Here is a 23,174-nt window from a genome sequence, read left to right as displayed (position 1 = left end):
CTCAAAAACACAGGCAGAGGTTTGGAACTGGGTGAGGGGGGGGGGCGACCAGTTGATATTTGGGTGTATTTATTTGAGGGGCCTGACAGACTGTGACACTGCCATTTCTTAAGAGTTGCAGAAGGTTAATAACCTGTAGTCTTTTTTACATGAATGGAGACTGAGACATGACTTGTCATCGACTATGGTGGGAGGAATCACCTGGCTTGTGAATGAGGCAAGCAGATCAAAGTGTAACACAACTGGGCACAGATTTCTCAAGCCTAGTTCTTCTAAAGCAGAGTTACACCACATGTATGAAACGCTCAAACCAGGACCAGAACTTGCTGCTGGTACAACTCCTGTGTGCCAGTTCAAAATCCATTTCAGGTCCCTCCCTGGTCATTAAGTAACCAATGTGGGCAAAGTCCTAACATTAAAAGTGAAAGGTCTTAAAAACGCTTTTTCCAGAATTCTGTATGTATTAAACTCTGCCACCTAATCTCCTGTTGCCAAAGAGTAGTGTGAATAGCTTATACAAACCTGTGCAAATATTTCTTTTTTGAGTTCTTATGCAGAATTACTCACACCAAGCTACTAAACAAGGACACTTGCTGTACCACATGTTGGAGGGGTTCTCTCTGAGATGGTCTCAAGGGGGAGGGGTGGGCAGGGTGGGCGCTGTCTGTCTGTGCACAGAGGAGAGGTGAGGCTCACAGGAGGAGGCCTGAACCCCCAGCACTCTTCTGTTTTCACGGTGACCGTTAGGTAGTTTCTTATAAATCATGACACCCGCAGACACGACCGCCAGAAACATCATGATTCCACATGGTTACACAACTCGGGCCTGAGGATCTGAGGGTTAGCAAATGCCACTTGACTTGTCTGACCGCCGGTATCACTGTCACACATCCCTTCAAGGAGCGGAACCTCAGAAAACCAGAGAAGATGGCCAGGCAAACTGCCTCAGCAGAGTCCACACAGCATGCTCCCATCTCTCCGAGAGAACGGGCTCCACAGACGTCACCAGACTCGCCTGAGTGAATCAGAAGGAAATTTCAGCATCATCAGGAACACATTTGACAGGGAGTTGCGGGGGGTGGGGGTGGGGGTGGGGGAGGAAGAACCGGGAGACTCGGGTTGACATATATACAGCACTGATACTACACATAAAGTCAACGAGTGAGGACCTAGTGCATAGCACAGGGAAGTCTACTCAGTGCTCTGTGGTGAAGTAAATGGGCAGGAAATCTAAAAGAGAGGGAGATACGTAGATAGATAGATAGATGACTGATTCACTTTGCTGTACAGCAGAAATTGACACAGCAGTGTAAAGCAACTATACGCCAAAAAATGGATGAATGAATTTTTAAAAAAGGAACACACTGGGCACCCTAGAACTTGTAGAAATGAGGAGTCCACACCCAGGGTGCAACACAGCGCTAGGGCTGCCCTAATGTTGGTTCACTGCCAACGGAATGCCTGGACCAAGCCTCTTCTACCCCAGAGATCTCAATGCAGAGGCGGGGAGGCAGCCAGTTGCAGTCTCACCAGAGCTCTGCTCTTGCTCACACAGCCATGCCAAGGCTGAGATCACCGGGAGAACAAGGGACTCACAGTCCACCTCAGGACAACAGACACAGCTGCAGTCACTCACTTCGTGAACATCCTGCTGCAGTTTCCTGTTCACGTCCTCGGACTTGAGGAGGTCCTTCCTGGCCATGTCCAGGTCCTCCTTCAGTCACATGGGCAAAGAGGGCTGCCAGGCGCTCCTCCATCTGGCTCTGCTCCTGCTTGTCTATGACTTCCTGGAGGTCGATCACCTTAGCCAGGTCTTCCTCGTGGCTTAGAGGGTCTCTAAGGGGGAAAGGAAGCCTTAGACAGCCTTGTTTTGAGAGGGAGGGACCACAGCACTTCCGGGCAATCGGTGAGGTCAAAACTGCCTTCTGCTCTCTGGGAGCTCACAAGACCCTCACAGCCACTCAGACCTACATGGTATGTTGGTGAGAGGTCCTGACAGCCCCACACAGACTGGATGGTAAGACAAGAACCAGACAGAGAGTGAGACCAAGGACTTGCCTTTCCATTGGCGCTTGGCATGTTTCCTTGCTCATGATTTACATCAAGCACCCTGTGCATTAGTATCTTTTCCTGGTTATTCTCCTCTTTAAGAATCATCTGCTAAAACCAAAAAGTTGAATTAGAGTAAAGAAATAAGTAAAGACAGCAAAACACCTGGAAAAATTCAAGTCTAAACTGAAAACGCAACATAAAAAGAAAATACATGGTGATACTATCCATCCCGAATACCACCAGGTGATTAGAGTCAGAATTTGTCTTCTGCTGGAAAAGGGGGTACTTAAGAGATCCTGCAACTCTGAGCCACAAGTCTAGTTTACTAGTCATTAAAATAACCCAGGTGGGCAGGTCCTCAATCAGAACGATAAATAACATCTGATGCCCACCACTACAGCTTTCATTCTTTTTTAAAATGAAAGGATTCAAATGACAAACCCTTCACGGAAATTACACAATGACTGATCAAACTTACCTCTTTATGTGTGGCACCTAATTCTTCTTCTAACAAACTACACCTTTCGAGTGCTACTCGTAATCACGCTCTCAACTCAAACAAAAGGGGCCAAGTCACTGTGTGTTGATGTGTGTATATACATTAGTACACTTCTTAGTGTATACTCACCCTAATACATAGATACTGTCACAGAATACCTTTAATGTCTCTCATTGATCTTAACGTCAAGTAAATCTGCTTGTTAACAGCTTTAAATTCTAAATTTGAGAGAACAAAATGTTATCCTAAATTAATTCTATTACCCAGTTTTTAACTGCAAGTTGATATACAGAATGTAATAAATCTGGAGACATTTATGCCAACTAACACTTTTTAACTGGGGGTTTCCCAGGTGGCTCAGTGGTAAAGAATCCACTTGCCAATACAAGAGGGTAGGTTCGATCCCTGGGTTGGGAAGACTGCCTGGAGTGGAAGATGGACACCCACTCTAGTATTCACGCCTGGGAAGCCCCATGAAGAGAGGAGCGTGGTGGGCTACAGTCCACAGTGTCACAAAGATTTGGACATGACTGAGCATGTACACAGGCAACGCTTTTTAACTATATAAAACTCTGACTTCTTACAGAAAAAATATATATACAAGAATTCAAGAAGCTCAAAAGTCAAGTAGTTACATAAATACATGCATCATCCACCTAACAAGACAGCAAGTGTACAAATCCAGGACGACTGGGTGGCTGGTACCCTCTCGTCCAGGGTCTTGTGGTGCTCAAACAGCAATTTCAGTGCGCTGAGCACCTCCACGTCGCTGGTCATGCCGGCTAGGGACTGCGCCTGCTGCTTGCCCACCGTCATCTGGAGGGATGACACATACCAGGAAACCAGGCACTCCAGGTGCTCCAGTAGCAGCTGCAGGGCAGGGCCAAAGGAGCACCTTCAACCTCATGCTTGATTCAGGCCCAATAACTCCTCTCAGACTCACCCTATAGCGGAAAACATGCTAAGGCACATCGGAATCCCGCCAGTTCAGGCTAAAGTTAGAGTGGACTTTCCCAGGGGCCCAGTAGTCAAGACTCCACACTTCTGCAGGGGTCATTGGTTTTAATCCCTGATCGGGGAACTAAGATCCCACACAAAGTGTAACATGGACAAAAATGTAAGTTAAGAGAACTCCCCCCTCAAATGTTCTAAAATTACATTAGCTCTCATCATAAATTTGAAGCAAGGTATGAGAACCCCGAACTGATCCACCCTGGTTTGCTCAGTGGGAAGGTGTGAAAAATGACTTGGAAATCAGACAGAGTTTAAAGACAGCACACGGAGGCCAGCGGTGACCCCCGCGGGGCAAATGTCAACACGTGAGAATCCCCCTACTGACCCTGGTATTGCTTCTTTCCACTCTAAGCTCAGTGATTTCTTCTTATTCTTTCAAGAAGCTGCTCCATGCATATTTTTAGTTCTTCAGTAGGAGTTGGAATCTCCTAGAAAACAGTTAAATGAGAAACTAAATGCAAACATAAATTAAAAAGAGAGAGAGACTGTGAAGACTGACGCTGTCAAGTCTCTCCAGGCTCCACACAAAGGATTTCCTTGCCCCTCCAGAGAAGAGGGGGTCCACTGACCACACGAGCACACAGACCACCACAACTCAGACCAGCCTTCGGCCTCCACCTCAACCTGGCAGGCATGTGGCAGGGGAGAACGTAGAATCCAAGCCTACCTTCTCAAGACCCAGGGGCATCTGAGAAGCTTTCCAAAATATAAACCTAACAACAAAGTGGATAAAGAGATTCTTAAATGACACACAGACCAATGACCTAGAGCCACTGGGGAGAGTGAAGAATAAAGGGAAGGTCTACAAGGCCACCAAGCTTTGGAGTGTTCCTCTGGGAGAAAGGTGGATGACACCTCAGGGCCATCTGTTAGCCTGACTCCACTGAAGCCACCCAGTCATTCAATCAAGTGGTTAAAATGTTAAATTTATGTTATATGTATTTTACCACAATTTGCGTGCACATGGGGCCCTCCACATGGTGAACTTTCTCAAACTGAACCACATGGAATCTTTCGTTCTTCTATTTTTCTTTGCAGAAATAAAAAAATCCTGGGCTACATATCCCCTACTACATACTGAGTGTCCAGCACCCAGAACAATGCCCAGCACTTGTAAGAGGCATGTAGTAGACATGTGTAGCTATGAGGGTGTATGTCACACATGTAAGCAGTAGGTACCTGACATTAAAATACTGGACACACTGGTCTGTGCTTTGTAAGATGGGAGACATTAACGGGCTTAGCCTTTCTGCTTCAAGGACTGACTCTCTAGCTCGATCCTCATGCCCCAGAGACTCCTCCAGCCAGTGTATCCTTTCTTTGGAAGAAGGGAGACGTTAAGGGGCTTAGCCTTTCTGCTTCAAGGACTGACTTTATAGCTTAGTCCACGTGCCCCAGTGACTCCTCCATGCAGTGTTTCCCTTCTTGTGGGGCCCCCACCTGTCCTCCACGTGGCACCTGCACAACCTCTTACAAGGTAATCCTGCTGGGGTCGATCGTGCCCACTAAGGCCAAAGCGCCCTGGCCGGCAGGGCCCACAACTATGCTAACAAAATGAAACACAACCCCAAAACTTCACTGGGTGAGGCCCAATCTGATGGGCCCAGCCCCTGGCTGCTCTCACCTCAGGCCACTCTGCTTCCAGGACTTGGGCCGAGGCCAAGTTCTTCCTGGTCTTGGTCTTTGCCTTGGGGTTGCAACACTGAAAAAGTGCCCACAGGCGGGCCCTTTGGTTACACTCTCTTGCGGATGGGGGCAGCCCCCGACTTCAGGACCTGCCGAGAGGGGGGGGGGAACCTATGGGGCAGCCCAGGCTTCCAGACCGAGATGCTGGAAAGCTCCTCCCTGGGGTGGTGGTGGAAGGTAGGTGAAGGCTGCTGAGACTGAGCTTACAAGGACACTGCCCCCTCCCCAGCCTCAAGTCCCTCAGGCCCTAAGTGAACAGACAGCTCTGTCCCCACTGGACGTGTGTGTCAGAGGAAACTCTGGAGAAGGCAGCATCACTCAGAACCTCTAGGGTTTTCCAAACATAATGTCCAACATGCAACCAAAGAAGCAAAAAAGGGTGTAACAACAAACAAGACCAAGAGAAAAAGAGCTGAACCAGATCCAGAGGTATCAGATGTATATCAGCATATCAGAAGTGTGCTAGAGGTATCAGATGCAAATGTCACCTGTTCAAAAATATACTTGACAAAAGGAAAAATTTCTGAGAATCAAAACCGACTCTCGAACTTTACAATAACAGTGACTGAATTTAAGAACTCAGTCTCTGGGCTTAACACCAAATTGGACGTAGTTGAAGAGAGGATCAGTGAACTGAAGGACTGGTCGAGTAAAAAATATATATAAGAGAGAGAAAAAAAGGATAGACTATATTGAAGGAGTCTGTTGTTAAACTATGTTGTTAAAAAGTATAAATGGGGACCCTCATGGTGGAGAAAAGACAGAAAGGGGAATAAGAAATGCCTCCAGGGGTTGAAACTAGAGAGCCTCTTGATGAAAGTGAAAGGGGAGAGTGAAAAAGCTGGCATAAAACTCAACATTCAAAAAATGAAGATCATGGCATCCGGCCCCATCACTTCATGGCAAATAAATGGAGAAACAATGGAAACAGTGACAGACTTTATTTTCTTGGGCTCCAAAATTACTGCAGATGGTGAAATTAAAAGATGCTTGCTTCTTGGAAGGAAACCTATGACAAACCTAGACAGCATATTAAAAAGCAGAGACATTACTTTGCCGACAAAGGTTCACTGAGTCAAAGCTATGATTTTTCCAGTAGTCATGTATGGATGTAAGAGTTGCCCCATGAAGAAGGCTGAATGCCAAAGAATCGATGCTTCTGAACTGGGGAGTTGGAGAAGACTCTTGAGAGCCCCTTGGACTGCCAGGAGATCCAACAAGCCAATCCTAAAGCAAATCAGACCTGAATATTCACTGCAAAGACTGATGCCGAAGCTCCAATATTTTGGCCACCTGATGCAAAGAACTGACTCATTGGAAAAGAACCTGATGCTGGGGAAGACTGAGGGCAGGAGGAGAAGGGGACAACAGAGGATGAGATGGTTGGATGGCATCACCAACTTGATGGTCATGAGTCTGAGCAAGCTCCGGAGTTGGTGATGGACAGGGAAGCCTCGTGTGCTGCAGTCCATGGGGTTGCAACGGGGCAGATACTGAGCGACTGAACTGGCTGACAGGGACAGTGGTAAGAGTTGGTTCAAGAATCAGACCACTGACTCAAAAATGATAACCACCCATTGGTTTCAGCAGCTCTGTGGGTGCCTAAGGCTAGAAGAACATGTTCAAGCACTCAGAGGAAAAATGGTGTGGCTTTTAATGGCACAGCAACACTGAGAGCTGACTTTTCAAGAACAAGGAAGTCAGAAAATAATGGACTGGCATCTGTAAAATGCTGAAAAACAAATAACCACCAACCTGGAATTCTATACCCAAGAAAAACACTCTTTGAAAATGAAAGCAAAATAAAGACTTTTAGGGCAAGTGGAAATGAGACAACTCATCACCCACACACATGCACTAAAAGAATATTCAGGCAGTGCTTTGGGAAAAAGAAAAGTAGTCTCTGATGGAAATATAAAAAACAAGTAGAGACCAACAATGAGGTAACTGTGAGGGTAAATACTAACTTTACAAAACAATGATGTTAACGCCAAATATACATCTAACAGTTTAAAGTGTAACAGTGACAAGGAGGAAACAGTCGTGTCAGGGAGGCAGTAAAAGTACTAAGTTAGACTTGAATGTAAAACACACGCTGTGTCTCTGAATGTGCACCCAACAACCTGACAGAGGAGCACAGAACTAGAGAAACACTTCAAACTTCTAAAAGAAGGCAAGAGCAAAGAACACAGACTAGGTGGGACAAACAGAAAACACACAGCAACATGGTGTCTACACACTGAATATCAACATTATAAACACAGCAAACACTCTCATTAAAAGATAAAGTGTCAAACTGATTCCAATGAAAACTGTACACTATTCACAGAGCTACATGTTAAGATGGAATATCTTTTAGACAGGTGAACCTAAAAGATACCCAGGCCAACAAGGACAGAAAACCGATGTGGCAATATCACTGTCAGATAGTCTCTAAAAAAGAAGCATTTCTAGCAATAAAAAGGAGCATCTCATACTGATACAAGTTCAATCTAGCAAGAAGATGAGGATTCTAAACTTGAATGTACCTAATGACATAACTTCAAAATATCAATACATAAAAACCAATAGAAATAGAAAAGGAGTAACAGCCAAGTTCATAATCCCAGTGGGAGACGTTAAAGACACATCTCTCGTGGAACTGGGCCCTGGTATGTAGTCACCTGCAGCCATGAAGTACCTGAAATGCGGCTGGCTCTACAATCAGATGCGCTGCAAGCATGAAACTCACACTGGATTTTAAAGACTTAGCATGAAAAAAAGAACGTGAACTATTTCATTAGGTTTTATCATGTTGATTACACACTGAAATGATAATATTTGGGGTGTGTTAAAATAAAATATATTACAGGTAATTTCACCTACTTCTGCTTTTATTCAACGTGGCTACCGGAATCTGAATTACATGAGTGACAAGCCTGATCTGACTGATATACATGGAACACTGCATTCCCACTGATACATATTCAAGAGCCCAAGGAACATATAACAGAAAGAATATGTATTGAGCCATTAGGAAAGCTTGAATTATTTCAAAGGACTGAAATAATGCAGAGGATACTTAGGGATTGCAATGGGCTGACAGTTTATGGGCCCTCAAACTTCACCCAGCACGTGGTGATGATCCGAGGAGGCAGGCACCCTGCGAAGGGTCAGGCCAGGAGGGAATGGGCTCCTGTGCTGTGAGGACAGGGAGAAGCAGGAGGCAGTCTAGGAACCAGGAAACAGGCCTCACCAGATGTGGCACCTGCTGGTGATCTTGGGACTCCCCAGCCTCAAGACTACAAGAAACAACTTTCTGTTGTTTATCAGCTAGTCTACGGGATTTATAACAGTAACCCCAAAAGCCTACAATGGGGCTCTTCATGGAATTAAGCTAGAAATCAAAAAAGGGTCACTGGAAAAAGCTCCCCAAACATTGCGAAGTTAAATGACACACTGCTTGAAGAATTTCATGAATAATAATTTTAAAAAACACAATGAAAATTAGAAAATACTTTTCCATAAAAGATAATGAAAATCTGGCTTATTCAAACCTGTGGGACACAGCGACTGTGTTTAGAGGCTAACTTAAAGTCTTAAACACATACACTGGAAAAAAAGGAAGGCTAAAAATCAATTAAGCCTCTCTCCCAAGAAACCAGGAAAAAAACATAGCAAACGAAACACAAGGTAGATGGGGGAAAAAAAAAAAAAAGGAGCAGAAAACAAGCAAACAGAAAGCAAATATGAAGTTTTTTAAAAACAGAGCCAAAAGTTTGCTCTTTGAAAGAACTGATAAACCCCTAGAGAGACTTATTAAGACAAAGAGACAAAGCTCAAATCACCAGCATCAGGGGTTTTTAAAAGGGGAGACAACACATCTTGCAGATAAGAAAGATACTATGAACCACAGTTCACTTACTAACTGGAGAGTCTGCTCGCCTCAATAACTTTCTAGCAGGAGCGAAATGCTTTACTGAAATAGACCCAAGAAGACATACAAAATCAGAAAATTTTATTTGCATGAAAAAAATTACATCTGAAATTAAAAGCCTCCCCACAATAAAACCAACTGGTTTTGCCAATCAATTCTTCCAAAATTCTAGGGAAGAAAACAGTAATCTCACAGGAATTCTTGCAGTAAACAAGGAACACTCTCCAACCTTGTTTTATAAGACTAGCATAACCTTGATACTAAATCCAACCAGGAAGAAGTACAAGAAAGTAAAATTACAGACTCTGAGTATAGATGAAATAACCCTAAATAAAACACTAAGAAATAAAGTCCAACTGAAAGAGAATACATTGAGATCAGGTTGGGGTCGTTTTAGAATCACAAAAATTTTTTAAAGTTAAATCACATAAAAGAAAAATAATCACATAAAAGAAAAATTACCTGTTTCAAAATCTGCAGAAAATAAACAAGAAAATGTAATGTAATAATTTTAGTTCACAACTAAGAAAAAACTCTTAGTAAACTAACAGAGAAGAATTTACATATTTTGATTAAACTATCTACAAAAAAGCTAATATCATGTGTGATGGTGAAATACTGAAAGCTTTTCCTCTGATAATGTGAAAGAGACAAGGATACTTATTCTTACTACTTCTGTTCACCAATGTACTCAGGACTGGAGATCCTAGTCCATACAATAAGGCAAGAAAAAGTAAAGGGTTACCACAGTTTCAAAGGGGAAAAAAGAACTGATTTGCAGACATAATTGTGTGTACATAAATAAATACAATTAGAATGATTTGAAATATATGGATTTACCAAGTGAATATAGAAAAGTAAATTCTGTATCTATTAGGAATTTATAATGGCACTGAAAATATCAAGATATCTAATCAAACATGTGCAAGACATACGGCAAACTATAAACTTCTAAGATAAATTAAAGAAGATCTTAAAAAATGGAGAGCTATCTATATTGTGTTCACGGATTATAAGAACAACATAAAAGACACACACACACACAGAGTTAACCGTGTGAGGTGATGCGTATGTAAGGCAATCATTCCATGATATCTATGGGCATCAAGTCATCGCAATGTAGACTTGAAATACACACAAACTGTATCTGTCAATGACTCCTTAGTGAAGCTGGGGGTCTAAAATCAGGGCCTGGCACCTGGTAGCTGGCAGGTGTGGGAACCCAGGTTCACATGCAGGCTGTACACACTCTTAATCACAGGTGAGACCTGAAGCAACCCAGCAACTCTCTATTTTTCTTTTTCTGTTTTGCTCTGTTCCCCTTGCCATTTGTGTTTAACAGATTCCCAGTATCGAGTGAGCAGTGTCAATGCAGCAATAACGTTTCCCCATCTAAGGCAGGAGCATGTAACACCAACAGACTTCCCATCACCCCGAGATAACTGGAGTGCCCCATCACAACAGAAAGCAAAGAAACACGACAGTCCCCGAGAGAGAGCTGCCCCACGGCAGGGGGAACTAGGTCCACCAGACGTCCCAAGGGGACCCCCAGGGGTTTGGAGCCCAGGCTGGGCCCCTCAGCTTGAGGCCACACTTGCCTTTCCACCATTCTGGGGGTCCTGGCAGAAGAAAGCCAGGCCAAGGAAGGGGCATGGTGTGGCCGGCCCGTGGGACTCAGGGCAGGACTGACTTGGGTCTGTGCTGGGCTCCATGTCCAAGTCACCACCCTTGGAGTGTACAAAGCTCTTGGGATCATTGTAGGTTTTTGGCAAAAAGCAATGGAGCTGAAGTCACTTATGATGGTTTTTTTAAAAAAAAAATCCTCACTGAGGATTCCCTCAGTGCCAGCCTCGGCCCCTAGTGAGATGCAGACTCCTTGTCATCCATGGCTCTGCCCGCAGCCTGCCATGGCAAGGGGAGGCTACCGGACACTGGGTGCCACATGGGGTTCTTCCCCCACTTTGAGTGAAGGGCTGCACCCCCCCCAGGATGAACCCGGATCAACCCTCCACCTCTGATGCTGAGGCGCCCATGCCTCCCACGACCGGAGGATCCAGCCTCTCCCGGGGTCTCCGTGTCACTGCACAAGCCTTCTCCATGCGGCCCCAGCAGGCAGGGTGAGCCCTGTGTGGAGCCTCCCAGCTCGCTGGCCTCACTGCCCGCATCAGGGCCTTGTATGTCCACTGAATGAGTGGATGAGGGCCCCTCACAATGACGGTGATGGTGACGAGGAGGAGGAAGTGAAGCGGGCTGAGATCCAAATGTCAGTCCCTGATTCAGCCATCTGTGTGTATGAACTCATTTAACCTCATGACAAGATTGTGTGTTGGGGTTGGGGGGTAGGGGGTGGGTCCTGCCACTGTTCTCACCTTGGAGCCAGCAAGTTCACTCTCAGTGTCCAGGGGTGGCTGCAGCCACTGGCCACAGACTGGACAGCTTTAACACAAATTCATCCCCCCTCCCCCCAGTTCTGGAGTCAGAAACCTGTGATCAAGGTGTGGGCAGGGCTGAGCTCCCTCCAGAGGCTCCAGCGGAGGGTCCCTCTGGCCTGGTCCAGTCCTTGGGGGACGCCAGGCCACCCTGGGCTTCTGGCCACATCACCCCGACCTGTGCGTCCATCTGCACAAACCTTCTCCCCTGGGTGGCTCTGTGCCTCAGATCACCCCCTTTTCTTCCAAGGACATCTGTCGTTGGATTTAGGGTCCACATGCATCCCGGGTGATCTGGTGCAGAGGTCAGGAACTTACTTCCATCTGCCGAGACCTTTCATCGGAATAAGGCCACCTCTGGAGGCTGCAGAAGGATGGATGGCTTTCGGAGCCACTACTCAGCCCACCATACTTGTCATGAAGCCACAGGGCAGAGCCTCACTGGGCTTGGTGAAGGGAGCTTCGAAGAAGCAGGGCTCAGTCCTGGGGCTGCCTCAAGAAAACAGTTAGGATCAGGACACTCGGGCACAGAGACCAGATGGGCAGGGCTCGGAGGTGTGCTGGTGGGCGTGGGGCTCACCTGCAGGGAGCCCGGAGCCTGATATGACGGCCCAGGGCTGGGGGACACAGTGCATGGTTGGGAATGGACACATCCCAGCGCAGACAAGGGGAGGCAGGCCCGGGGGCTCAGGCCAGGGGAGCCCAGATCTTCCTGCTGCCCTCAAGGGGCAGGTCAGATGGGCACAGGAGGGAGCTGTGGCTTCAGCGACCTGGGTCGGAGTCCTGGTCTGCTGCTGTGTTGTCTCTGGTGAGTGACTCAGCCTCTCTGAGCCCACCGGAGAAGTGCTCGCTGGTGCCCGGGAAACAACGCATGCATTTTGGAACTGGGAGAAGAATCCTCGTCACTTATTGGTACAGCTCAATCTTTTCTGGAGGCCATAACCAATGTCTTTATGTTTGATGTTCATTTCAAAGTCAGAAGTTTTTAAAAAGATATGTGTGGCAAAGGATTTAATTGGACTTGGAAAGGCTCTTCTTTCTCCTTCATGAGCATGGCCATTTCATTATCATATGAGCAATAATGATATATGACTGAATATTCACATCACCAGTGAGAATTTCCCGAGTGCCAGACTCCAAGTTAAGTACTTTAGGATAACCCAGTTATGTAATGACTTGTTTCCCAGGTGGTTCAGCAGAAAAGAACCCGACAGCCAATGTAGGAGATGCAGGAGACCTGGGTTCAATTCCTGGGTTGGGAAGATCCCCTGGAGGAGGAAATGGCAACCCATTTCAGTATTCTTGCCTGAAAAATTCCACAGAGAGAGGATCTTAGGGGCTACAGGGCTGCAAGAGTTTGACACGTATGAGCCACTGAACATGCACACAGTCGTGTAAATACTGTTGTTATCTCTGACAAATGGTGAAGCTTCGGTGTTGTTGATTAGTCATCAGATTTTGTCCGATTCTTTGTGACCCCACGGAGTATACACTCCATGGAATTCTCTAGGCCAGAATACTGGAGTGGGTGGTGTTTCCCTTCTCCAGGGGATTTTTCTGACTCCCCACATATTGTAAGACTAAACTTGAGAATTCGTGTTTTTATTTCATTTCAAATAGCCTTTGGGAATCTGAAAGGACAGTGTAGGTACTTTCAAGATGTCTTCTGCAAAACAAAGCCCTTTCGGCAAATGTGGTCATTATATCCAGGTAGGTGTTGCTGTTGTAAGTGTCACATATCAGCCAGAGGCAAATTCTGAGCTCTTCCTCTGGCAGAAACAAATTGACAAAATAAGGCAAGAAAGAGAGCTGGGAAAACAAACCAGATCAACAAGTGGAAAAGCGTTCCTCATGAGACAAAGCTAGAGAAAAACCCAACATCCTTGTGGTCCAAAAACCCTCTCAGAAATGAATGTTCCATAGGGAAGACACGAAACATGTCAAGTTCCAAGGAGAGGCAATGCCCATGGCCAGTGTAGCTTAGAGACGGCCTGACCACTCGATGAAGACACACACCAACGTAAACCCTTTGCAGACAGCAGTGACGGTCATCACCATAGTAAGTGTTTAGTCTGGGGACAACCTGCCCTGGGCTCCAATAAGCGAGCAAACCTGGTTCTCTTCCTCTGCCCCCACACCATTCACTCATAATGGCAGCTCAGGTGCTTTCGTGCCCTGCCTGCCTGTCTGGCTCATCCATGAGCTTTGACCACCTCCAGGAAAGGACTCTGCCTTCTCTTCTCTATGCACCATGAATCTGCACACAGTGGGCCTTCAGAACCTCAGGAGACTCACCCCACCCCCACTATAGCCAGACCCTCCCCAGGCATTAAAACAGCTGTGGAGTCACTTTGGCCCAAGTCCTACTTACGGATCCCTGGAGCCCACTACAGCCTCTACAGCATGATTAATCAGGCCCTTTACACACAGATTCCTGCCTGTCAGATCTGAGCTTTGGATTCATGGTCAGCTCTGTCCCTCCGTGGCAGCCAGGTGGGTCACAATGCAGACAAAGGAGCTCAGGAGCTGAGTGTCAAAGGAAGCATTGAAAGGACAGTGATGGATGCAATCTGTTGCAAACTGAAGGAGGGTCCCTGCATGTCTCAGAAACGGCCTCTGGTGTGCAGGTGTTGAGAAAGGCCCCCACAGTGCAAAGGAAAGAGGGGTACTCGGGGGCAAAGGCACTTGGCCTCTCCAGTAGCAGCTCCAGGTGGTAGCTCGTGAACAGTGGACAGCCAATGTGGTCACATGAGCGTGACGCTTATTCCCTCACAAAGAAAGAGAAAGGGGGCAGGGTGTGGGAGTACCTGGAGGATGTGGTGGGTTGGATGGAGGGACGTATCCTTCCTCTCTCCAGTGAAAATCGCTTTTTTGAGTCTCAGAGCTGCAAGAAGGCAGTTACCAAGTTAGGTCCCCACAGTATCCGGTGTGGGCTGGGTGTCTTAGCCCCCATCACATGGACAAGCCACACCATATGGCTTCCCTGAGTTCTAACAGCAGGATCTGGGGGTTTTGTTTAGGTACACACTTCCTTGCTCTAGCTGTGTTACCCCCTTCTTTGAGCCCCAGTTTTGTCCTGTAGAAAAAGGACATCGATTGCTACCTTAGCAGGTTGCTACCTTAATCCCATGAAGACTAATTAGGGTGATACTACAATGAATAGCTGGCCTTAAGAGATACTGGGCTTCCCTGACAGCTCAGCTGGTAAAGGATTCTCCTGCCATGCAGGAGACCCCGGTTTGGTTCCTGGGTCGGGAATGCTGATCCGCTACAGAAGGGACAGACTACCCACTGCAGTATTCTTGGGCTTCTCTTGTGGCTCAGCTGGTAAAGAATCTGCCCACAATGCGGGAAACCTGGGTTCAATCCCTGGACTGGGAAGATCCCCTGGAGAAGGGAAAGGCTACCCACTCCAGTATTCTGGCCTGGAGAATTCCATGGACTGTATAGCCCACAGGGTTGCCAAGAGGTGGACACGACTGAGGGACTTTCACTTCACTTTCAAGAGATATGACCTGAATCCAGATTAAACTGGAGTCTCCCAGTGTCATCTAGCATTTCTTCCCTGAAGCCAGCCAAAACCCACACAGGTGCATTTCCAGGGTCTTCACGTAGCCAGCTGGACAGAAAACCCAGCGTAGTCCAAACAAGCTGACAGTCAAGCAGGAGAGGACTCACGGGCAGACGGCTTCCCTCCGGTCTCAGGTGGAGCTCCGGGACCACAGCAGGAACTGGCGCTCTCAACCCCTGGGCTCAGCAGCACCCTCCTTATCAGGCCAGCGGCTCTGCCCTAACGGGCGCAAGAAGGTCACCAACTGCCCCAGGTGAACTCACGCCCCCTCCCACTGCTGCAGCCTGACCTCACAGGGCCCCACCCCTTCCGGCAGAGCCAGCCCTCCTCTTCCTTTGAATCCCCCTTGAGGCCTGGTCCTGGGTCCCGATTGGTCAGTGCCAATCATGGTGGCCAGGGATGGAGCACACTGATTGGCCAGGTCCAGGTCATGTGACCATACTCTCCAAGACACGTGTGAGCTGCTCACGCTCTGGCAGGGATGGAGAGAGTGCAATGCCCCCAGAGCAGGGCTGAGAGTCCGGTCACTCTGTCCGTGTGCTCAGTGTCCTGGGACATGCCTGCACATCATCTCTACACACCACTTTGTCTCCTCTGCAGACCAAATATTCATGACATACCTTTTCCCTTCCCAAGCGCTGTTTCACGCACTGACATTCAAGGGAGCATGACCTCCTTTTGGAAGGTAGGTTTGGAGATCCTCTCTTAAACTCTGGGCTTGTTCCTTGTATCATGTTAGAATAGTTGATTCAGTCTAAAAACCCTCACTGAGCACCACCATATGCTGCTTTGCCTATTCAGGATTCTTAGCTGTTCTGAGTAGAGGGGCATGGCCTAGGGGCCTCCCAAAGGGAATGAATTTTTTCCAAGGAAGTACCTGAGAGGCTGAATCACTGAATCACTTTGCTGTAAACCTTAAACAAATTATTGTAAATCAACAATACCTCAATTTAAAGAAAAGATATTCCCTCATCAAAAATGGTTCGAAATTTTGTAAAGCTTTTCCTTCAATTGTTGGTTTTTAGTATGTGTCTAATTGATTTGGTGCTGTCTTTTGAGGAAGGGATCCAACTTACTTTCCCACATGGATACCAAATTGTCCCAATGGGACGATTCCTTTGTCCTTTCTCCTGGAAATATCCTTTCTGCGTTTACACATTAAGAAGCTTCTTTTAACAATGCCAAGTATCAAGAACTTCAGATCTTTGGAAATTTGTACAGCACCCCAGAAGCATGTTTCCATTTCTGTGTCTTCTCTTCACACTTCACCATTGCCTGTTTCTAGTATACACAAGTACCCTCAGAGGGTTCTCTGTAGTGAACCATGTATGTTTCTGTGAGGACAGAGGATGTGAGCACAGAGGAGGGACTGAGTGACCCTAGTGACCACGTAACCATGCTCAGCAACCTCAATATTAAGTCTGGCTGAGACTTCCTAAGGCAAGGTCTGTGTTTCTCCCTCTTGCTGTCTGGATATGCAAAAGGATGTTGGTGGATTGGGACATGGGTCCCTGGGTCCAGCAGTGTAGAGATATACCCATAGCCTGCTTTTCCATTATATTTTCCTCCTGTGGGCTCTGCTGAGCTGCTGTGGAGATATTTCTGCTAAAGGCTTGAGAGGTAGTCAATCCTCCTGCTTCTCATCCCCTGACCTGTCTGTACTTCTGTCATTTTTTTAAATATAGCTAATTTTCAATGTTGTTAGTCCTTGTGTCATTCTGACTCTCAGGCACCTGTGGTTTAATAGACCTCCAAGTCCCAAGAGCTCTTTGCCTGGTGGAGACCTGGAGAACTCAGGGAGCAGCCCCACATCACACTGGAGCCCGGACCAGAGAGAAGGTTCTTGCCAGGAAGGCTCCATCCCTGCTGGGGGTGGGGTGGGGTCGGGGTTCACATCTGATTGTGCATCCCCCGGGCCTTCGGTGCAGGCCCCACTCTGAGATCTGGAAAGGAGGTGGCTTCCCTCCCTGACACAGAACTAGTATTTTTTTTGTCCTTGTCATTGTCTAGTCCCATTTGGCTCCCAGGCTCTACACTTGACCCTCACCCACAGGATCAGGAGAGCCCAGTTCTAGAAGAGTTTCATACAGGGAGAGGCTCCAGGAGACACTCCAATGCCCGGGCCTAAATAAGCATTTCCTTGGAGTTTCACAGCCCTGGGAGGAGATACTGGGTTTGTGTCCATTTTACAGTTGAATATGTTGAGCCTCAGATCATTGTGTGATTTGCCCTGGGTCACTCTGCAGGTCAGTGTAAGGTGGGATTTGAATCCAGACTCTATGTCTTGGAGCCTGTGACTGTACAGGTGTTTCTGCTCATCGGTAAATTTTATTTCATGGTTGTTGTTGTTGTTGTTGTTGTTTGATGCATTTGTATATGGTACTGTTCTGTTCTCTCTCTGATGGCTCATTTTCCTGCTACATTGCTGAGTTTATTAGTTTTAATACTTGTTACTTGGTGGAGTTTTTATGGTTTCATATAAATCCTGTCATAATCGAATAATGGCAGTGTAACTTCATTTGTTCCAATGGGAATGCTTTTATTTCCTTTTCTTGCCTAGTTATTCTGGGTAGGACACTTCCACTACTATGTTGAACAAGATTGGGGAGAGTGGGCATCCTTGTACTATTCCTGATCTTTTAGGAAAATCTTTCACCTCTTTACCACTGACTTGGATGTTAGCTGTGGGCTTGTCTTATATACCCTTTAGGATGTTCCATGTTTAACCACTGTATTGAGAGATTGTACCAAAATTGATGTTACACTTTGTTGAAAGCTTTTTCTGCAATTATTGAGATGATCACATGATTTCATTCTTAATTTTGCTCATATTGTGTATCACAGTGATTGATGTGCAAATAATAAATCATGCTTGCAGGCACAGAATAAATTCCATTTGATCATAGTGTATGATTCTTTTTAATGTGTCTTCAATTTGGTTTGCTAATATTCTTTTGAGGATTTTTACATCCGTGTACACCAGGGTTAGGGTTCTCTGGTGGTTCATATGGTAAAGAATCTGCCTGCAATGCGGGAGACCAGGGTTTGACCCCTGGGTCAGGAAGAGCCCCTTGAGAAAGGAATGGCTACACACTCCAATATTCTTGCCTGGAAAATTCTGTGGACAGAGGACCTGGTGGGCTACAGTCCATGGGTCACGAATAACTGGACATGACTGAGTGACTCACACTTACAAGAGTGCTTCTTGACATTCTTAATATCTAAATTTAAGATTTTATCTCAGTCAAAAATTACAGCCTAAGGCAAAAATGTCAAAAGTCCAAGAGTCCTTAGAAGTAAATGAGAATATGGCATAACAGATGAAAGCAAGAAGGACTCGACATAATGTACTTTTCATAAGAATTTTAGATCTTCAGAGGAATTCTCACTGAACTGAATTAAAATGCAAGCTTTAGTTTAAAATGCAAACCTTTTTTGGTATTATGTTTCTATGTTGAGACTGAAATGTTATTATGTATGTGTGAGATATTAAGCAATACTGTGTAGCTATTAAAATCATATTTTAAAATCATATTTTCAAAACCTTTAATGACATTTATAAGCACTTATAGTGGAAAAATAGCTAGGAATAGAAGATGATCCCATATAGCTTTAGATGACAGTACAAATGTGTTGAATGATAGTTTTTAGATTGTATTTATTAATTTTTAATTGAAGGATAACTGCTTTACATTGTTTGGTTTGTTTTCCTCATACAACAACATGAATAGGCCATAAGTATATTATCCACTCTTTGGTGAGCCTGCCTCCCACTTCCCGCCATCCCACCCTCTAGGTCATCACAGAGGACAGTGCTGGGCTCCCCATGTTATATAGCAACTTCCCACTAGCTAGCTATTTTACATATGGTAGTAGGTGATGTTTCAGTGCTACTCTCTCAATTCATCCCACCCTCTCCTTCTCCAGCTGAGTTCACAAGTCCTTCCTCTACATCTGTGTATCTGTTTCTGCTCTTCAAATATTCACCAGTACCATTTTACAAGATTCCATGTGTATGCGTTCATTTACTATATTTATTTTTCTCTTTCTGACTTACTTCACTCTGTATCACAGTTTCTAGGTTCATCTACCTCAGTTAAACTGACTCGTATTGTTCCTTTTCGTGGTTGAGTAATATTCCATTGTGTATATGTTCCACGACTTCTTTATACATTGTTCTCTTGATAGACATTAGGTTGCTTCCATGCCCTGGCTATTTTAAATAGTGCTGCAGTGGACATTGGGGTATATGTGTCTTTTTAGAGGTATGGTTTTCTCCGGGTATATGGCCAGTAGGGGATTGTTGCATCATATGGTAGCTTTATTCCTACTTTTTAAAGAAACCTACATTCCTTCTCCATAGTGGCTGTATCCATTTACATGTCTACCAACAGTGCAAGAGGGTTCCCTTTCTTCCATGTCCTGTCCAGCATTTATTATTTGTAGAATTGTTGATGATGGCCATTCTGACTGGTGTGAGGTGATACCTCACGTAGTTTTGATTAGCATTTCATTAATAATGAGTGATGTGGAGCATCTTTGCATGTGTTTGGTGGCCTTCTTAATGTCGTCTTTGGATAAATTTGTTCATGTCTTCTGGTCACTTTTCAGTTGGTTGCTTTTTATCTGATATTAGGCTCGATGATCTACTTGTGTACTTTGTAGATAATCCTTTGTCAATTGCTTCATTTACAATTGCTTTCTCCTATTCTGAGGGTTGTCTTTTCATCTTGTTTATAGTTTTCTTTGCTGCTTATATACTTTGAAGTTTCTCTAGATGCCATTTATTTTTATTTTTATTTCAGTCATTCTCGGAGGTCTTGCTGTGATAAATGGCAAAGAGTGTTCTGCCTGTGTTTTCCTCTAAGAATTTTATAGTTTCTGGCCTTACTTTTGGTCTTTAATCCATTGTGAATTATTTTTGTGTATAGTATGAAGAAGTGTTCTAATTTCATTCGTTTACATGTAGTTGTCCAGTTTCCCAGCACCACTTACTGAAGAGGCTCTCTTTTCTGTCCTTTCTCCATTGTAGCTTCTTGCCTCCCTTGTCAAAGAAAAGATGCCTATAGGAGTGTGGGTTCATCTCTCAGCTTTGTGTCTTGTTCCTTTGCTCTCTGTTTCTGCTTTTGTGTCTGTACCATAGTGTCTTGGTAGTATAGTCTGAAGTCAGAAGGTTGATTCGTCCAGTTCCACCTTTCTTTCCAAGATTGCTTTGGCCCTTCTGGGTCTTTTTTCCCCCCATATAAATTGTAAAATTATTAGTCCTAGTTCTTTTTAAAAATGTCATTGGTTGTTTGATAGGGAGGAATTGAATCTTCAGATTGCTTTGGGTAGTATAGACATTTTCACAACATTGATTTCTTTCAAGTCAAGAACAAGGCATATCTTTCTATCTGTTTATTTCAACTTGGCTATCTTTCATCATACAGCCTGTCTTTCTGCATACATGTGTTTTGTCTGTTTAGATAACTTTATTCCTAGCTATTGGAGAAGAAAAATGGAAACCCACTCCAGTACTCTTGCCTGGAAAATCCCATGTACAAGGAGCCTGATAGGCTACAGTCCATGAGGTCCCAAAGAGTCGGACACGACTGAGCGACTTCACTTTCACATTTCACTTTCATGCATTGGAGAAGGAAATAGCAACCCACTCCAGTGTTCTTGCCTGGAGAATCCCGGGGATGGGGGAGCCTGGTGGGCTCCCATCTATGGGGTCGCACAGAGTCGGACGTGACTGACGTGACTCAGCAGCAGCAGCATTCCTAGCTATGCTGTTCTTCTTGTTGCAGTGGGGAATGGCACTTTTTTCTTAGTTTCTCTTTCTGATTTTTCTTGTTGTGCTGTAAGTCTGCAAAGGATTTCTGTGTATTAATTTTGTATCCTGGGCTTTACTAAATTCATTGATTAGCTCTAGTAATTTTCTGGTTCTATCTATAGGGTCTTCTATGAATAGAAACAGGTCATCTGCAATCAATGACAGATGGACTTCTTCTTTTCCAATATGTGTTCTTTCTCGTTTTCTTCTCTGATTGCTATGTCTATGACTTTAAAAAAAACTATATTGATTAATAGGAATAGAGTGGGCCCCATGATCTTGATGCTGATCTTAGAGGAAATGCTTACATTTTGACACCATTGAAAATAATGTTTGCTGAGAGATTTTCCTATATGACCTTTCTTATGTTAAGGTAGGTATCTTCCATGCCCATTTATGGAGTGCTTTTTAAACTGGTATTTAGTTTTGTCAAAACCTTTCTCTGCATTGATCAAGATTATCATATGCTTTTTATCTTTCAGTTTGTTAATATAGTGTATCACATTGATTGATTTGCAGATAGCGAAGAATCTTTGAATCCCTGGGATAAACCCCACTTCAACTTGGTGTATGATCCTTTTCATGTGTTTTTGTTTGGTTTTTGCTACAATTTTTCCCCAGGATTTTTGCATTGATGTTCATCAGTGATGTTAGCCTGTAATTTTCTTTTCTGTGTGGCATTTCTGTTTCCTTTTGGTTCATGGTGATGGTGGCCTCGCAGAATGAGTTGGGAATGCTCCTCCCTCCACATTTTTCTGGAACAGTTTGACCAGCATAGGTATTATCACATCTCTACCATTTGAAAGCATTCATCTGTGAAGTCCCGGGCATTTCTTTGTTGGAGACTTTTGATCCCAGTTAGTAGTGCTTGTGATTGATCTGTTCATAGTTAGAGCTTGTGACTGGTGTTGGTGCTTGACTTATTCATATTTTCTATTTCTTCCTGGTTCAGCCTTAGAAGATTGTACTTTTCTAAGAATTTGTCCTTTTGTTCCAGGTTATCCATTTTATTGTCATGCAGTTGTTTCTAGTTGTCTCTTATGATCCTTTCTCTTTCTGTGTTGTCTGTTGAAACGTCTCCTTTTTCATTTCAAGTTCATTTGAGTGGGCTGCCTTCTATGGGGTCACATAGAGTTGGACACGAATGAAGCGACTTAGCAGCAGCAGCAGCATATAAGGCTCAGCAACCCTGAGCTTTCCCAGATGTGGGATTTTTAGTGCTAAAACCAGGACAGCTCTGGGCAAACCAGGATCCTGGTCACCCTAGTTCTGTGTATCATCTTCCTCAATCCTGAATGCTCCCCCTTGTCGGTCCCATCCCGTGTTTACTCTCCAATACTCCTCATCCTCCGTTTCTGCTTGCACATCACTTCTGCTGCCCCCAGGGAGTGGTTTATTCATCCTATCTAGGCGCTCTGGGGCTTCCCAGGAGGCACTGAACAGAAAGTGAAAGTGTTAGTCGCTCAGTCATGTCCTGACTCTTTTGCAACCCCATGGACTGCAGCCCGCCAGGCTCCTCTGTCCATGGAAATCCCAGGCGAGAATACTGGTACCTATGCCCTCCTCCAGGAGATGTTCCTGACCTGGGGATAGAACCCAGGTCTCCCGCATTGCAGGTGAAATCTTTACCATCTGAGTCACCAGGGGTGCTAGTGGAAAAGACCCCGCTGCCAGTTCAGGAGACCCAAGAGACATGGGTTCGATCCCTGGGTCTGGAGAAGGAAATGGCAACCGACTCCAGTATTCTTGCCTGGAGAATCCCATTGATAGAGGAGCCTGGCGGGCTACAGTCCAAGGGGTCTCAAAGAGCTGAACATGACCAAGTGACTTAGCACAAATGCTCAGGCTCTCCTGGCAGTGACCACTGTGTTCTAACAGCTTCTCTGTCTCTCTTCAAGTTATAAACTCATTAAAGACTGAGGCAGTTTTTTTTTCCCTTCTACCTATAATCTCAGAGCCTAGCAGAGATTCTGGTGCACAGTAGGTGTGCAATGAAGTTTTATTGATTTAATGACTATCAGTATCAACATATCAAGTGTCATCTATTTCATATGACTACATGGGATGTTATGGACTGAATGTTTGGGTCCCCTCCAAAACTCATATGTTGAAGTCTTAACCCCCAGAGCGGCTGTATTTGGACGTGGATCCTTTAGGGAAATGCATGAGTGTGTGCTAAGTCGCTCAGTCGT

At 45.1% G+C, this 23,174-nt stretch overlaps 1 protein-coding gene across 4 annotated transcripts; it reads right to left on the bottom strand.

Annotated features, from left to right (window-relative positions):
* Window positions 1–441: 441 nt before the first annotated feature.
* On the bottom strand, window positions 442–15,391 carry LOC147350755 (uncharacterized). 4 transcript variants are annotated; one of them, XM_086362303.1, is made up of 7 exons: window positions 15,275–15,391; window positions 14,404–14,480; window positions 11,915–12,085; window positions 3,891–3,993; window positions 2,059–3,421; window positions 1,637–1,836; window positions 442–1,015 (listed from the first exon to the last, which is right to left on the bottom strand). In XM_086362303.1, the coding sequence occupies exons 5-7, from the start codon at window positions 2,091–2,093 to the stop codon at window positions 756–758; spliced, it is 495 nt and encodes a 164-aa protein (XP_086218429.1). In that variant the 5' UTR covers window positions 2,094–3,421; window positions 3,891–3,993; window positions 11,915–12,085; window positions 14,404–14,480; window positions 15,275–15,391; the 3' UTR covers window positions 442–755. The 4 variants fall into 4 exon arrangements, with proteins under 4 accessions (XP_086218429.1, XP_086218430.1, XP_086218428.1 ...); XM_086362304.1 differs by having other exon boundaries at window positions 2,059–2,157; XM_086362302.1 differs by lacking the exon at window positions 11,915–12,085 and having other exon boundaries at window positions 2,059–2,157; window positions 3,208–3,421.
* Between the last annotated feature and the right edge of the window lie 7,783 nt (window positions 15,392–23,174).

Source organism: Bos grunniens, chromosome 20 (genome assembly GCF_055505025.1).
Source record: "Bos grunniens cultivar Pamir isolate PY7600 chromosome 20, Bosgru_T2T1.0, whole genome shotgun sequence".
Taxonomy (NCBI): Eukaryota; Metazoa; Chordata; class Mammalia; order Artiodactyla; family Bovidae; genus Bos; species Bos grunniens.
The sequence above is the reverse complement of the archived record's forward strand: the minus strand, read 5'-3'. Positions and strand labels throughout refer to the sequence as shown.

Excerpts from the sequence above, each read along its gene's own strand:
- LOC147350755 (XM_086362303.1), bottom strand. The coding sequence starts at position 2,093 with ATGAGCAAGGAAACATGCCAAGCGCCAATGGAAAG. Across the intron at positions 1,837-2,058 it reads TGCCAAGCGCCAATGGAAAG|AGACCCTCTAAGCCACGAGG; the intron begins GCAAGTCCTTGG and ends TTTCCCCCTTAG. Across the intron at positions 1,016-1,636 it reads TGCAGCAGGATGTTCACGAA|GCGAGTCTGGTGACGTCTGT; the intron begins GTGAGTGACTGC and ends TGATTCACTCAG.